Source organism: Peromyscus californicus, unplaced genomic scaffold (genome assembly GCF_007827085.1).
Source record: "Peromyscus californicus insignis strain IS unplaced genomic scaffold, ASM782708v3 Scaffold_3__1_contigs__length_106647218, whole genome shotgun sequence".
NCBI lineage: Eukaryota > Metazoa > Chordata > Mammalia > Rodentia > Cricetidae > Peromyscus > Peromyscus californicus.
The window spans coordinates 60,904,164-60,919,809 of NW_026294551.1; the positions used below are offsets into that span (position 1 = coordinate 60,904,164).

The 15,646-nt window shown below is 42.3% G+C and overlaps 1 protein-coding gene across 7 annotated transcripts in view; it reads right to left on the reverse strand.

Moving 5' to 3' along the window:
* The window catches only part of Specc1 (sperm antigen with calponin homology and coiled-coil domains 1), a 281,079-nt gene that overhangs the window by 76,581 nt on the left and 188,852 nt on the right, over positions 1-15,646 (reverse strand). For 6 of the 7 annotated variants that reach the window (XM_052757163.1, XM_052757167.1, XM_052757168.1 and 3 more), the window contains 4 exons: positions 15,034-15,179; positions 13,706-13,809; positions 8,006-8,087; positions 2,272-2,425 (listed from right to left, as the gene is read on the reverse strand). In XM_052757163.1, the coding sequence (XP_052613123.1) occupies positions 2,272-2,425; positions 8,006-8,087; positions 13,706-13,809; positions 15,034-15,179 (486 nt within the window). The remainder of the gene's footprint in view (positions 1-2,271; positions 2,426-8,005; positions 8,088-13,705; positions 13,810-15,033; positions 15,180-15,646) is intronic. The other variant, XM_052757169.1, reaches the window with a different exon arrangement.

The following is a 15,646-nucleotide window of genomic DNA, read 5'->3' on the forward strand; positions in this document are numbered from 1 at the left end:
AATGACAGCAAGTTATTCATACTACAAAAGAAGTGCTGGAGTTACACACGCAAATGAGTGGAAGACACCCAAGTAGGATTTGAACTTAGGTCCTCTGCTTTCACAGGAGATGCTCTTACCTACTGAGCCACCTCATTCTTACTGCTTTTAATGGTAAATTCTCTAGTCTTCCATTTATCCAGGATGAAGCTATCATCACAGGTGAGTGGGATGGAGCTAAACTATACAGACCCAGAAGAGCAGAATGCAGAGTGATGACTGCTACAAGGGCTTCTGAGAGGTCCACAGCAGGACACTAGGTGCTTCGTTCATTAGACTAACAACATGGAAAAGCAGGGAAGACTCCAGGCAGAAGAGAAACAGATGAAATAAGTTCACCAGGACCTTGGTAGGCAGGGGCACTGGCAGGGGGAGGTGGCAGACGTGTGGGGGCAAAGACAGGCTTTTGGCAACCATCTAGGCCCACTGTTCATTTCCTCCTCTGCTGCATATTATACATCTCTGCTAACGCCCCTTTAAAAGCTGATCTCAAAAAATGGCTCTAATCCTCCTTCTATGCCACTGTGTTCTCAATAATCTTCCTTAAATAGCAGGTCTGCTCTTAATCACTACTCGAAAACAAAAACACAATCCCACAGACTTAGTGGTTCCCCACTGCTTTACCAAAATAAGTATGAAGCTCTTTTTGGCAATGCAGACTGTTTGCACCAGGGCTCCAGCCTGCCTTGACGGCTCTAACTCCCCAGCCGTCTACCGGACTGGCTGGGGGCCTGGTGTGTGTTTGGCAGGGCCTGCTTGAGGCCCTGGGTTGAGTTCCATCGCTCACTCACCCTGGCAGCTTTACAGCTACTGACAGGAATCCTCCTCCTCTCTAGACTTCCTGATCCAAACAACTCCTCGAGTACTTTTGCTTAAACTTTAAAGATTGATTGATTGATTTTATGGGTATATGTGTGTGCCTGAGCATATGCATGTCCACCACATGTGTGCATGTGTTTCTGGAGGCCAGAAGAGGGTGGAGATCCCCTGGAAATGAAGTTTTAGGCAACTTAGAGCCATCTGATGTGGGTGCTAGGAACTGAACCTGAGTTCTCTCTAAGAGCAACAAGTGTTCTTGATCACTGGGCTACCTCTCCAGCTCCTCTTTGCTAAAATTTTAACTTTAAAAAAACTCTACCATTACTGGTGTGTGTGTGTGTGAGAGAGAGAGAGAGAGAAAGAGAGAGAGAGATATGTGTGCCATGGCATGTGTGTGCTGGTCAGAGGACAACTTTGTGGAGTTGGTTCTCTCTTTCACATGGGTTCTGGTGATTGAACTCAGGCTTGCATAACAAGAGCCTTTATTCAATGATCCATCTCAGGGCCCCTGCTTAAAAAGGTACAGCTCCCAAACAGATCAAGCCAATCAACTGTCTCATCCATTCAGAGGGCCTGATCCAGTGGGGACCCCTCAGCCCTTGGTTCATAGTTCATGTGTTTCCATTCATTTGGCTATTTGTCCCTGTGCTTTATCCAACCTTGGTCTCAACAATTCTCGCTCATATAAACCCTCCTCATTCTCGCTAATTGGACTCCCAGAGATCCACCCGGGGCCTAGTCATGGATCTCTGCATCCAGATCCCTCAGTAGTTGGATGAGGTTTCTAGCACAACAATTAGGGTGTTTGGCCATCCCATCACCAGAGTAGGTCAGTTCGGGCTGTCTCTCGACCACTGCCAGCAATCTGTTGTGTGGCAGTGGGACCAGATCTTGTGCTCATTGCATGAGTTGGCTGTTTGAAACCTGGGGCCTATGCAGGATTGTTTGGCTCGGCCTGGGATAGGGGACTAGACCTACCTGGACTGAGTCTACCAGGTTGACCTCAGTCTGTGGGGAAGGCTTTGCCCTGGAGGAGATGGGAATGGGGGGGGGTTGGGGGGAAGGTGAGGGGGACGGGAGGGGGGAGAACAAGGGAATCCGTGGCTGATATGTAGAACTGAATTGTATTGCAAAATAAATTAATAAAAAAAAAAAAAAACAAAAAAACAAAAAAAAAAAACAAAAAAACAAAAAAAAAAAACAAAAACAAAAAAAAACAAAACAAAAAAAAAAAAAAAAAAAGGTACAGCTCTTCATTTGATTTTTGTCCCAAACCACTCTGTAGTACCTTCTTATCAGACCTGTTGAAGGTGCGTTCTATATCTTAATCGCTGTCACTCAGAAGGAAGCTGACTGGATGAGACAGAAGGAAGAGGATGTTCATCTCATTTCTCAGACTTTAAAATTCAGTACCTGAGCTTGCTTGGTTTCAGACCCCCGGTGGACGCACTCAGCAGTCTGGTGTTCCCAAAGCCCAGGGAAGGGGGTCTGCTCAGGGACTCCAGTGAGGGACTCTTTCGGAGGTAAGGGTCTGACTTCCGGTCCTCGGCCCTTCCCTTCAGAAGATCTGTGTGAATAACAACATTGTCACCCATTTCTAGAGGGGAGAAATCTGATTGGTTATCATACTTTATTCTCAAGTACAAAGACATATATCTACATAGGTATATGCATATGTTCCTAAATATACATATACACACATTTTTTTTTTCTTTCTGGAATAATAAAAATGTAAACAGGGACACGGTATTTTCTAGAAAGAATTCTCCAGGCAGGCCTACCTATATAACCTATAAAACCTCGGACCAGGGTGGATGGCTCAGTTGTTCAGACTGCTTACTGCACAATCACAAGGACCTGAGTTCAGACCCTAGCAAGTTGGTGTCCTGCGCACATCTGTAACTCCAGCTCTGATAAGAATGAAGACAAAGAGAAATGCTGGTGCTTATTGGCACACAGCTTAGCCAAGAAAATGAGAACCGCAGCTTGAGGGAGAGATCCTTCTTCAAAAGGATTACGTAGTGAATGACAGAACACTCAATATCCTCTTTTGGCCTCCTCTTCTGTTCACAGATGCACAAATCCACACTCACATTCACACACACAAGACAAATATAAAATATATCTTTAAAAAAGGATCTACTGGGGCTGGAGAAATGACCCAGTGGTTAAAAGCACTGGCTGGCCGGGCGGTGGTGGCGCACGCCTTTAATCCCAGCACTCGGGAGGCAGAGCCAGGTGGATCTCTGTGAGTTCGAGGCCAGCCTGGACTACCAAGTGAGTTCCAGGAAAGGTGCAAAGCTACACAGAGAAACCCTATCTCGAAAAACCAAAAAAAAAATAAATAAAAATAAATAAATAAAAAAAAAAATAAAAGCACTGGCTGGGTTCAGTTCCTAGCACCCGCATGGTAGCTCACAACTGTCTGTAACTCCAGTTATGGGGGGTCCAACACCCTCTTTTGGCTTCCACAGGCACATAAGTGGTGCATAAACATACATGCAGGCAAAACACCCACACACAAGAGAGAGAAACAAACAAACAAATAAATAAATAAATGAGGGAGAGAGGGAAGAAAGGAAGGGAGGGAGGGAGGGAGGGAGGAAGCCTAGTGCCAAAGCAGTCCTTTGTTCAAAAATGATCTAAATTTTCGGACAGTGATCCAAGCATTAAGTGTGGGCCTTCTAAGAGCCTTGTGCAACTACCCAGTTAGGACGGCCACTCCTCTCGCTCTGTCTCCAGCTAGTGCTGTTTGCATTATGCTGTGGGCATCGGAGGAAAAGCTGGTAGGAAAATGTCTCATGCGACTGTCAGGTCACAGACAGCGGCAGACAAAAAGCTGGGAACCAAGAACGACAGCCCACAGGAGAACAAGTAGCTCCAATCACAGGCTTATCGTTCACTAAAAACCGAGCACAACCCCCTCTTTTTAAGGCGCCTTTCTGCTGTCCTATTAGAGTTAGTGAAAACAGGCACAAAAATGAGCTGAAGTCTCCAGATATCTCTCAAAGGATCACAAAAGCAGAGCAGAGGAGCTGGAGCTGTGAGACTTCGGTAGTTAGCCGAACATCACAGGACAGCTGGGGCCACCTCCTGTCACCTACAGTCACAGAAGAAAACAGTAACCTCTTCAGCTAATAGCCACCAATTATGGGCATCAAGTTGGGGGTGAGGCCAATTAGGTCTAAACAGCAGAGAAAAACAGTTCTACATCACGGAAGAACAAAACAAAAACAGAACATTAATCTGCAGTTAGGGATGACCTCAATGTTGACAAGCAGTTGCTGGAAATGGCTGGAAGCAAACAATTTTCACTATGCAGTCCTTTATTACAGTAAATAGAATCATCACCAGGAGACAGGTGCCTGGAGGGTAAGAAGGAGAAGGTCAGCCAATGAGCTCCACAGTGATAATTGTGGTCTCCACTTTATTATTTATCTTGTCAATCAAAAGAATGGTTCTTTAGATAATTAGGAAACTTGGAAGTTGGTAGAATAGCCTGAAAAAGACATAAAAGCTACAATCACTCATAGAGTACTAAGTTTTATGTTGTATAGCTTTTACTGCAGTTAAAAAAATTCACCTAGCACTATTCATGCAAGTAAGTTACTCCCTATTTTATACTGTATAATGAGTGTGTGCTAGGATATTACACAATGATGCATAGATTTAAGCCAGACAGGTTTTCAATCTTATGTTTTGGCCTCCACCCTCCATTTCTGGGAAAGAGGTGCTCAGACTTGAATGCCTTGAAGTTGCATGCAATATTCATTTACCAAGCCCTAGGATGCTTAAAAATGGTATTAGCCCAATTCTGCCTATACTCTGTAAATAAAACAGTAAAGACTAGAGGGCAATGCATCTCTTTACAACACTATGTATGAAAATTTTAAAGTCCATTGCTATGACTCTCAACACACAAACATTCTTTTCAAAACTTCTCTGTGGGGCTGAAGAGATAGCTCAGGTTAAGAATACTAGCTGTTCTTATGGAAAACCCGAGTTCAGTTACCAGCATTCACACAGCAGCTCACAACTGTCTGTACCAGTTCCCTGGGATCTGACCCCTCTTCTGGCCTCTCAGGACACTGCACATGTGGTGCACACATACACAATACATACACATAAAATAACAACAACACTCTGTCCTGGGCCTACAGGATATATGAAGCAGACTTTCTTTTGGGCCACCAACCAGCTCCCAAATCATGACATGGAGACTTCTTATTAGTTATGAGTGCTCAGTCTTATCTTATGCTTGTCCCACTAGCTCTTATAACTTAAATTAACCTGTTTCTTTTCATCTATGCTTTGCCTCAGGGCTTTTTAACCTGTCATTCTGTATGTTCTACTTTTCCTGCATCTTCTGTGTCTGCTAGCTGGTGGCTGCCTGGCTCCAGGCATCTCCCTCTTTTCCCCCTCGTTCTCTTCACCCTTCTCTATTCTTTCTGCCCGCCAGCCCTACCTATCCCTCTACTGCTTAACTATTGGCTGTTTAGGTTTTTATTAGACCAATCAGGTGCCTTAGGCAGGCAAGGTGAAACAGTAACATATCTTTACATAATTAAACAAATGCAGCATAAATAAAAGCAACACGTCTTCACATAGTTAAAAGTAATATTCTACAGCAGATATATCAGTGAGTAAAGGTGCTGATGACCTGAGTTCACTCCCGTGAAACCATGTAAAAGTAGCAGAAGAAAACCAACTCTGAGAAGGTGTTTTCTAACCTCCACATATGTGCTGTGGTACATGCATATTTACATATACATTACCCACACGTATAGTAATAATAAACAAAATCAACACCACCACCCTCACTGCTCACTGAGATTGCACCTGGTTGATCACTCAAGAATAGTGATGGAGATGTACAAAATTAATGTTCTTTTATTAACTAACTTTTTTTTTAACCTCCTGACTCAGAAGCCATTGCACAGTCTAAGGGTCAAGGAGTAATTCTCATTAAATGTTTATTAAACAAACATTTCACAAGCTATAGCTGCCACAAATAATGATTCCTCCCACAAATCTGAGCAAAATAAATAGAAAGCTTTCTGAAAAGATTCAAGACTCCAGATGCCACTAGGAGCAGGGTAATTCATGGGAAGAAGTAAAAATGTCAGTATCAATGGGAGTTTGGAAGCAGTTGATCCCAGCCCTCAGTGATGACTTTGAGAGGTTCCAGATGTCAGTGGTGGGGATCACTGCAGGTGTGGAAATAGCAAAGGCACTAGACTGGCAATGGAGGGGGCGACTGAACCACCACCATCTCAGGAGGAAACATTAGTGGGTAGTGAGTTGTTTCTTATGGAGGAGCAAAGAAAGTAATTCCTTGAGACAGAATCCCTACCTGGTGAAGGTGGTATGAACATTGAAATGATAGCAAAGGATTCAGAATATGACATGAACTCAGGGGGAAAGCCATGTTTTGAGAGAAGTGAGTCTGATTTTAAAGGAAGTGCTATGTGGGAGAAAGCCCTTGGGAAAGGCAAGGTGAGAAAATGACTTGGTAAACGTCACTGGTATCTTATTTTAAGAATTGCCACCATTACCCCAGTTTCAGCAAGCACCACCTGACCAAAGTCAGCAGACATCAACATCAAGGCAAGACCCTCTGCAGGGAAAAAGGTGCTAAGTTGCTGAAGGCTGAGATGATTATCTGTGATAATGTAACTACTATGCAAGCTATGAGTATTTTTAGATGTAATGCTGTTGCATACTTAAATTACAACACAGAGTAAGCATAACTTTTTGTGTCTTCCTTCACTGTGATATTAGCCTGGTGCAGGGACTGGAACCAAGCTTGCAGAAAACTCATTAACATTTACTAGACCAAAAGCACTGTTGCTCTTTTCTCTGAGCATGCTAACAGGCTCAGCAGACACTAGCAAGGAAAATGATTAGCAGCAAGTATTTCTATGATGCCCAAGGCACACCAGGCAGTGTCCTCGGTGTGTTAAATGAATTAATTCAATCCTTCAAACGACTCTATGAAGTAAAGTTGTTTCTTTTTCTTTTTGACTTTTTAAAATTAAGTTATGTGTATATGTGTGAGTGTGAGTTTGTGCACATGAGTGCAGGTGCCCGCAGAGGCCAGAAGAGGGTGTCAGATCCCCTGGAGTTACAGGTGGTAGTAAGCTACCTGATGTGGATGCTGGGAAGCAAGTTCAGGCCCTCTGAAAGAGCAGCAAGTGCTCTTAACTGCTGAGCCATCTCTCCAGCCCCAGAAATGTTTCTATCTTAGAGATGAAGAAACCAAAGCACAATAAAGCTAAAGCTGGGATGGAATGGCAGGGCCGAGAGACTCGAGGCCAAGCAGGGCTTCGCTTACCTCCCTTTTAAAGGTACAGCTCTGCATCATCAGCACTGGTGGCCCAGCAGGAATGGGAATGTGACCTATGAGACCCACTAATTACAACCTCCACTTCACTGTCACGATTTGAACTTGAAAGGGACACTGTGCAACAAGAGGAAGAGGGTAATACTCAAAGGCCTAAAAATGGTGCATTGAAGGACTGTGGAATCAGTGAACAAACACAAAACCAGACAAGGGTTTTGTATAACAGTAATTTTAAAAAAAGAATAGAATATACTGTCTTGAGATTCAGTTTATTAAAAAGAAGAAGAAGGAGGAGGAGGAGGAGGAGGAGGAGGAGAAGAAGAAAAGAAAGAAAGAAAGAAAGAAAGAAAGAAAGAAAGAAAGAAAGAAAGAAAGAAAGAAAGAAAAAGAAAAGGAAAGGAACAGAAAAGGCCAGGTAGTGGTGGTGCACGCCTTTACTTCCAGCACCCTGAGGCAGAGGCAGATGGATCTCTGAGTTCGAGGCCAGCCTGGTCTACAGAGTGAGTTCCAGGACGGCCAGGGCTACACAGAGAAACCCTATCTCGAAAAAACCAAAACCAAACAAACAAACATAAAATCAAATCCAGCCAAGTTGGCATCTCTTTTGCATCCACACACACTGAGGAGGGCAGCAAGCAGGAGGCATGTCTTCTAGTGTGGGCTGCACATTTGCATCTAATGGGCAAAATGTGCACCCTGAGGGGATAAAATCAGCAGAAATAAATACCACCAAATTCAAGTTCATGCAACACAAAATGAACACCACTAAAATAGGACAAAGTATTTGTGTTTTCAGTCATCTACCTGAGAGGGGAAGGTCCGGCAGATCCAAGCGCTGAACCATCCCTTTGCTGGCTGGCCGCATGGTGCTGTAAGTCGAATGTCTCTGTCAAAACCAAAGGGCACCTCAGCATGATGAGCTTGCAGTGTGAGCACAGCAGAGCACAAGTGCACACTGCTGTACCTGTACACAATTCTTAAACACATCATAACAACCTAGGGAGCTTTTAAAATAACTTATCTTTTCAAACGGTATTAAGTCCAATTGGCTTAAAGAGAACATTAATGAAAGGATAATCCCCAGTTCACTTCCACCACCTATTTCTTTTTCCCAGTGGCAATTGTTACTAATCTGCTTTATAAATATCCTTTCTGGAATATTCCGTACATTCTCAAAGATATCTGTAAACATAATGTTTTAAGTGAGGTGGAACAGCATGCCTATGATCTCAGCACTGGAAAGCAAGAGGCAGAAGAATCCTGAAATGATGGGGAAGGGTGCAGAAAAGGGGGAATTTGTTGGCCAGCTAATTTAGCAAATCGGTCAGCTCCATGTTCACTGGAAGACCCTGTGTCAAAAATAAGAGGGGAAACTATGAGGAAGACACTTGATGTTGACCTCAATTCTTCACACATACACGCACAAATATGCACACCTACAGACAAACATAGACCACACCTGCACATACTACACACACACACACACACACACACACACACACACCCCTTTTGGATTTCAATGATCAAAGAGTATATGCAAAGATGATCCATATCACCAATCAGGAAAACACAATCAAAACCAGGAGACACCATTACATTCTAACTTTTAAGACTATTATCTAAAAACAAAAGAAAAAAAAGTAGCAAGTATTTGGTGACAATATGAAAAAATTAGAAATTAGAAAAAAATAGAAAAAATTAGAATCTGTGTGCACTATTGGTGGGAATATAATAATGCTAGAGAAAACAGAGTGAAGGTTCCTCAAAAAATTCAAAATAAAGTCATATGTGGTGGCGCACACCTCTAAGTCCAGCACTTGGGAGGAAGAAGCAGGCAAATCTTTATGGGTTTGTGGCCAGCCTAGACTTTATTTTGAATTCAAGTTCAGCCAGAGCTGCATAGCAAGACACTGTCTCAAAAATAGAATAAAACTTCAAAATAGGTCTATCATAGGACTCTACTAGGTTTTTAACCAGAAGAATTGAAATCAGGATCTTCAAGAGGTATCTGTATACTCATGCTGATTGCAACATTATTCACAACAGTCAAGAGGTGGAATCTGCCTAAATGTTTGTCCAGCAAATGCTGTTGGATAGCAGAATCTGTCCTACTTCTGGAAAAAGTTCTGGTGATCTGCAAACCAACAACTCGTTTATAGTTAGCAATACTTCGCTGAACACTGGAAAACCCCAGAGTGTGGTTATCCTAATCCATTTGACACTTGAGTTAAATACCTAGTATCATCCCCACAAGTGCAGATTTCATCACACACACACACACACACACACACACACACACACACACACACACACACACACACACACACACACACACATACTACTACTACTACTACTACTACGGTAAACAAAAACACCATGTCTATAAAAACACAAATGTTGCCGGGCAGTGGTGGCGCACGCCTTTAATCCCAGCACTCGGGAGGCAGAGCCAGGTGGATCTTTGTGAGTTCGAGGCCAGCCTGGGCTACCAAGTGAGTTCCAGGAGAGGCGCAAAGCTACACAGAGAAACCCTGTCTCGAAAAACCAAAAAAAAAAAAAAACAACCCACAAATGTTAACACATCACTATACTTATTGGGTGCCATTTGGCTTTGTTTGTTGAATATATCTTGGAGTTAATTCTATGTGGGCTTTGTTTAAATCAAGAAGAGTAACCAAGACTCATGGTAACCCCAGCTACTCAGAAGGTTGACACAGAAGGATTAAAAATTCAAGACTTATCTGGGGCCTGGGCAACTTATCAAGACCCTTTCTCAAAAAACTAAACAAGAGCTTGGGACATAGCTCAGTGGTAGAGAACTTGCCTAGCATGTTCAATTGCCAGTGTCACAAAGATATTTCCCAAATACACTTGGCTGTTACCCACCAAGATGAGAATACATGTTTTCTTTCTTTGTTACTATGGTAAGTTCCTGATTCTTCTCAATAGTTAAAACCTTGCATTCTTGGAATAAACCCCCTTTGACATGTTTTTCATATGCTGTTCAATTAGGTTTGACAAAATTTTGTTCAAGAATTTTACATGGAGGTTCATGAGAGACTCGCCTTTTAATTGTCTTGTCTTTTTTGTTCTTACCAAAAATAATAAAACTACCATGCCTCATGAGTTGAAAAGTTTAACCCTTTTTTTCTAGTCTTTGTTTGAGTTCATGATTAACATGATGTTATTCATGATTCATTATTCATGATGTTATTCCCTTCCTTAAGATTTTGGGATTTTATTGTTAAGCATTCTGAGTCTGGTGTTTCCTTTGTAGAAATAATTTAAACTCCAGACTACTAAAATAAACATAAACTTTTTCTGATTTTCTAAGATTTTTTTTCAAAGTTATCAGCACAAAGTAATAATTTATAATATTTTCTTATTATGAAATTTTAAAAAAGATTTATTTTTATTTAGTTGTGTGTATGTGTGTGTGTGTGTGTGTGTGTGTGTGTGTGTGTGCCATGTATGAGGGTACCTGTGGAAGTCAGAAGGAATCCCTGGAACCAATGGTTCTCCTTCAGTTGCTCTGGCTTCTGGCTTCTGTCACTTTATGGAGAAGCTGTGGTCTTGTCTCTAGCAGTTTTAACTGACGTGCCCAGTGTGGCTCTCTTTGTACACTTCTAGCTTGGGTTCACTGTCATTCTTGCCTGTGGCTGGACTCTCTACCAGCTCTGGAAACTCTTGGCTTTCTCTCTTCACATCTCTCTCCTGCCAGATCGAATCCCAGGAACTCCACAGATCTTTTCATTCTTCCCTTATTATCTGCACTTCAGCTGAAATATTTCTGCCATCTCGTAGTCAGTCCCTCGAAAGTCCCTGGTAAATGTTTAATTTATAACTTAATTTTTACACTTGAGTCTTTAGTTAAGTCATGTGTTTGTTTGTTTTTTAAATAGGGATTCTCTGTATAGCCTTGGCTGTCCTGAAACTTAGTCTGTAGACCAGGCTGGCCTCAAACTCAGTGATCTGTCTGCCTCTGCCTCCTGAGTGCTGGTATAAAGGCGTGCGCCACCACACTCAGCCTAAGTCATGTAATTTTTAATCGGTTCTTTTTTATAGTTGTTGTTTGTGCTGGTATGTATTTTCTTGACTGCATTCATCTCTTCTTTAAAAGTCTGTGTCTAATACCATCAATATACGGACCTTCTATGCCTGCTTCTGTTGTTTATTGTTTGTTGTGAGTTTTATATAGTCTTTCGGTGTCATTTAGCCTATGTGCCTGGGATTCTATAAACTGACTAGAGGACTCTATATGGAAATGAATAGCTGTGCCAGGTGGTGGGAGCACATGCCTTTAAACAGCAGCACTTGGGAGGCAGAAGGCACATCTCTGAGCTCAAGGCCAGCCTGGTCTACAAAGCAGAGCTCCAGGATATCCAGGGCTACAAAGAGAAACCTTGTCTCAAAAAACAAAACAAAAAAACAAACAAAAAAAAAAAAAAAAAGAAAATGAATGGCTGTAAGATAAGATTCCCTTATGAGATTACCTCCCTCAAAAGATTTACTTCTGCTTCCAGGAGGTGGTGAGAGTGGGGGAAGAGCACCCAGACACAAACTCATATTTCTGTGGGTTTTTAAACTCAACAAATAAGCCAGCATGGTGGTGCACGCTTTTGATCTCAGTACCTAAGAGGCAGAGTGGGCAGATCTCCGTGAATTCAAGGCCAGCCTGGTTTACATAGGAAGCTCTAGGCCAGCCAGGGCTACATAGTGAGACCCCTCCCCCCCAAAAAAACCTTTTAACAAAATAAAAGGCTTCTTTGATACTAAGGAAGGATATTTTAATAAGCTAATAGAAAGATATTTAAATGATATAAAAATCTTAAAGCCATGAAAGAAAACACAGAACAGTATTTTCTTAAGTAAAACATTTCAGGAAAAACAAACAAAACCACCTTTTCAGTAAAAGGAAATTATGATGTTACAAGATAAAACAGTCACTTCTAAAAAAAGCCAGGTGGCTTGCTGTGTGTGTAGGTGTATGCATGAGTATAGGTGCCAGTGAAGGGGCCAGATTCATTAGACTCTTGGAGCCAGAGTTACAGACAGCTGTGAGGCTCCATATGAGTGCTGGAAACTAAACCTGGTTCTTCGTAAGAGTAGTAAGTTCACTTAACCACTGAGCCATCTCCCAGTCCCCAATAGAAGCATTCTGTATAAAAATAAAGGTTGAAGAGAATGTATCAAAGTGTCTCATAAACATGAAAAAGCTGAAACCACATAGAAAAGTGGTCAGCACGAATGTAAGTACATACATAGTCATGTATGAAGAAGTGCACAAGCCACAAAAGTGAAACCAAGCGTCATCTCACTAAAATTCTCGATGTGTAGGGGATGTCAAAATTCTCGGGAAACAGCACTTTCTGTGTGAACAAAGTGTATGTAGAAGGAACTCATATATCAAGTGTTTCAATGTGCGAGGACAGAGCCAATCTACTTCCAGGTTTTAGTGGTACTCTTCCCACTTCTAGGGATTGGTTTCCAGAGTTCTAAGGACTAGCTCCCTCATTGCTCACAGTTAGCAGAGACTGGAAAGTTAAAGGGTATGCTTTCTAAACTTCTTAAAGCTTGTTCACCACGTCACTCAGCTTCTGTCAGACAGGCCCACTCTCAAAACTCTGCAAGGTGCCAGGAGGGTACAGCTGCCTGCTCCTGCTTTTGCTGGCTGTGGATGCATTTGCTTTCCCAATGCAGAGGAGTTCTGGGGTCTGAACCCACAGCTATGGTATTACGAGGCATGTGTTTTGCTGTCTTGGATGCACATGTGGAAGTAGATAGCCCTGAAGCTGATCTTAGGTCTTGACGGAGGCCATGGTCCTAAAGAAGTACTTAGTGAAGGGTGTTCTGAATCAAGCAAAAACAGAAGCACGTTTAAGGGTCAACTTGAGATGTTAGAAAGCCTTTCCCACGAGCTCACCAAGGCTTTAGTTATCTCTTCTAGTCTTGAAGTACCAAAGTCTCTGAACTAAATTCCTTTCTGCTAACTAGAGCAATTTCTAACATTTTGAAATGAATCTTGATATGCACTCATACAGAAATAGTGCCTCAAGAGGTCAAAAGTTTGCACAAGGGCCTTCACTGTATTGTTTTTGTACTAAGTTAAATTTACAATGACCAAAACAGCCATCAAGTGTGACTAAGTAACTGTGTATGATGTAGATGTGGGCTTTAAGAAAAAATTGGCTACGTCAACGGAGATTAACATCTGAAGTTCCTTTGATATATTCCTTCACCGGATCAACAGAACTTCATTGAGCTCTACTGTGATGTGAAGTGATGACTGTCACCCACTGTTCTAGCCAGGAGACCTAGTAGTGAGCAAAATACCAAATATCTCTGTAGTCACAGGTCTTATACTCAATACTAAAGTGGAATGAGTATTGGAGGGATGTATGTTCCAATTTATAAATCCTCTTGCTCCACAGGCACACACTTATAAGTGCTAGGAACACCTGGAAGGTTACATGAAGAGCTGCCTGCATCTGGGTTCTTCTATACCTGCATTGGAGAGACAGCAGCTGCTGGAGCAGTCCTCACTGGGATTCCACTCAGGGGGCTTCTGGGAGTCTTGTGGACAGAAATACTCTGTCCAGCTCCACCTGCTAAGGAGAGAGTGGAACATAAATACTTAAATCTAGTTCAAAACTACAAATAATGTTTTTTGATGTTACCCCTTTTTGGTGACTTAAAAATCTCATGATGATCTATGTGTGGTGGTGTACACATTAGTCCCAGCACTCAGGACTTGGGACTTGGGAGGGAGGCAGAGGTCAGCCTGGTCTACATAGTGAACTCCAGGACAACCAGGGCTATGTAGAGAGACCTTGTATCAAAGCAAAACAAAACAAAACAAAGCAATAAGCCCCCTACTCACAATACTAGGTATAACATTTACTCTATTATTATCTTTTTCTCCTCTACACTAGAGCTGGATTGGGGAAATAAAAGGGGGAGAGTTAGCAGAGCGAGAACTGGTCTCAGATGTTGATATGGGGGAAGAGGAAAAGGAATATGCAATGAGATTTCTCTTGGGGGTAAGCAACAGGAACGTTAATACACAAATCATTACTGATGACTCATGCTCTCTCTACAGACTGACTCACTGGGTTTTCCTGCCTCTCAATATGTTGTCTAATCTTAATCTAAACAATTTAGAAACTATTTTAGCAGAGACAACCAGATCATTTTAGAATTAGCCACTGATCCAGTTTTCTAATACATTTGTGGCAGTCAAAAGAAGCAAGTTATCTCTATTATGAACAGAAGCACAATGTTTCTTCAACATACTATATTTGTGCATATGCTTAAGGTATGAATGTATAATTGCCTTCTGTGTGTAAGATGCACAACCAAAGGGAAATTGTGAGTCAGACTACAGCAGGAAAAGCTGGCAACAAACCCAGGATCAGAAACAACAGACAAATCAGCAGGAAAGCTCACATGTAAGACTAAGTAGAAAGACGTCTAACAGCATATTGCAAGTGAGGATGATTGAGACTCCTAACAACGGGGCCAAATGCACACAGGTGATGCTCATTTCCTGGGCAACAATGCTGCTGACTATCCTTGGCAGTTCTCAGAAGACAGGCAGGTGGCCCTGAAAGTGACGACTCTGTGAGGTAGGAAAGGAATGAAGAGGCACGACAGGAAGTGGAAGTAGGGATGAGGCTGCCTCAGCATTACCCATGGCCTCACAGCCTCATCCTGGCTCCCTGCAGAGTGGCATTAGCTAGAGTGAGCCCTTGGTTCTATCAGCTTGGGGCCAATGTGGCAGAAACAGGCTTGCTATGTAGGCCAGGGTTTGAATGCATGGTTTTGTAAAATACCTGAGTGTCCTAAGTCAAATGACTTGATCAGTGACTTCACGGTGGTCGCAGAGTCTGAAGGAGCTGGAGATGTTCTGTTGATGTAGACTCCACGCCACCGGCCAGCAGCATCAACCTCCGAGGGCTCTGTCCCTTCATTCACAGGTCTGTATGGCAAAGAGCACACCAAATTGAAAAGGTGGAGGGTGCCCTCACAAGGGGAAAGACAGATGGAAACAAAACCAATGTGGACAAAATGCATGAAGCTGGAAGGGGAATCCCAACTTTAAAACTAGCTTTCTGAATTTTAAGTTATCTTTTACACTTTCTTAGTTAACAGTCAGAAATAATATATTTATAAATGGAATGGTATCTCTAAGTGAAAAATACATGCCTATCTCTGCAAATGTGAAGAAACATGTAAGTGTTACTTATCATAAACAACTGTCAGCAGTGTACACAGTACCTCATGTGGCACACTCAGAGGTTGGATAGGTGAATCCCAAGAGTCCTTTTTAGCTAAGGTTTCCTATGACTTAGACTCCCCATCAGAGACTTGGGCCAGAGCCAGGACATGAGGCATTTACTATGTTGACACAGATCTTAACAGAGACAAGGTGCTCCTAGGGTTAGG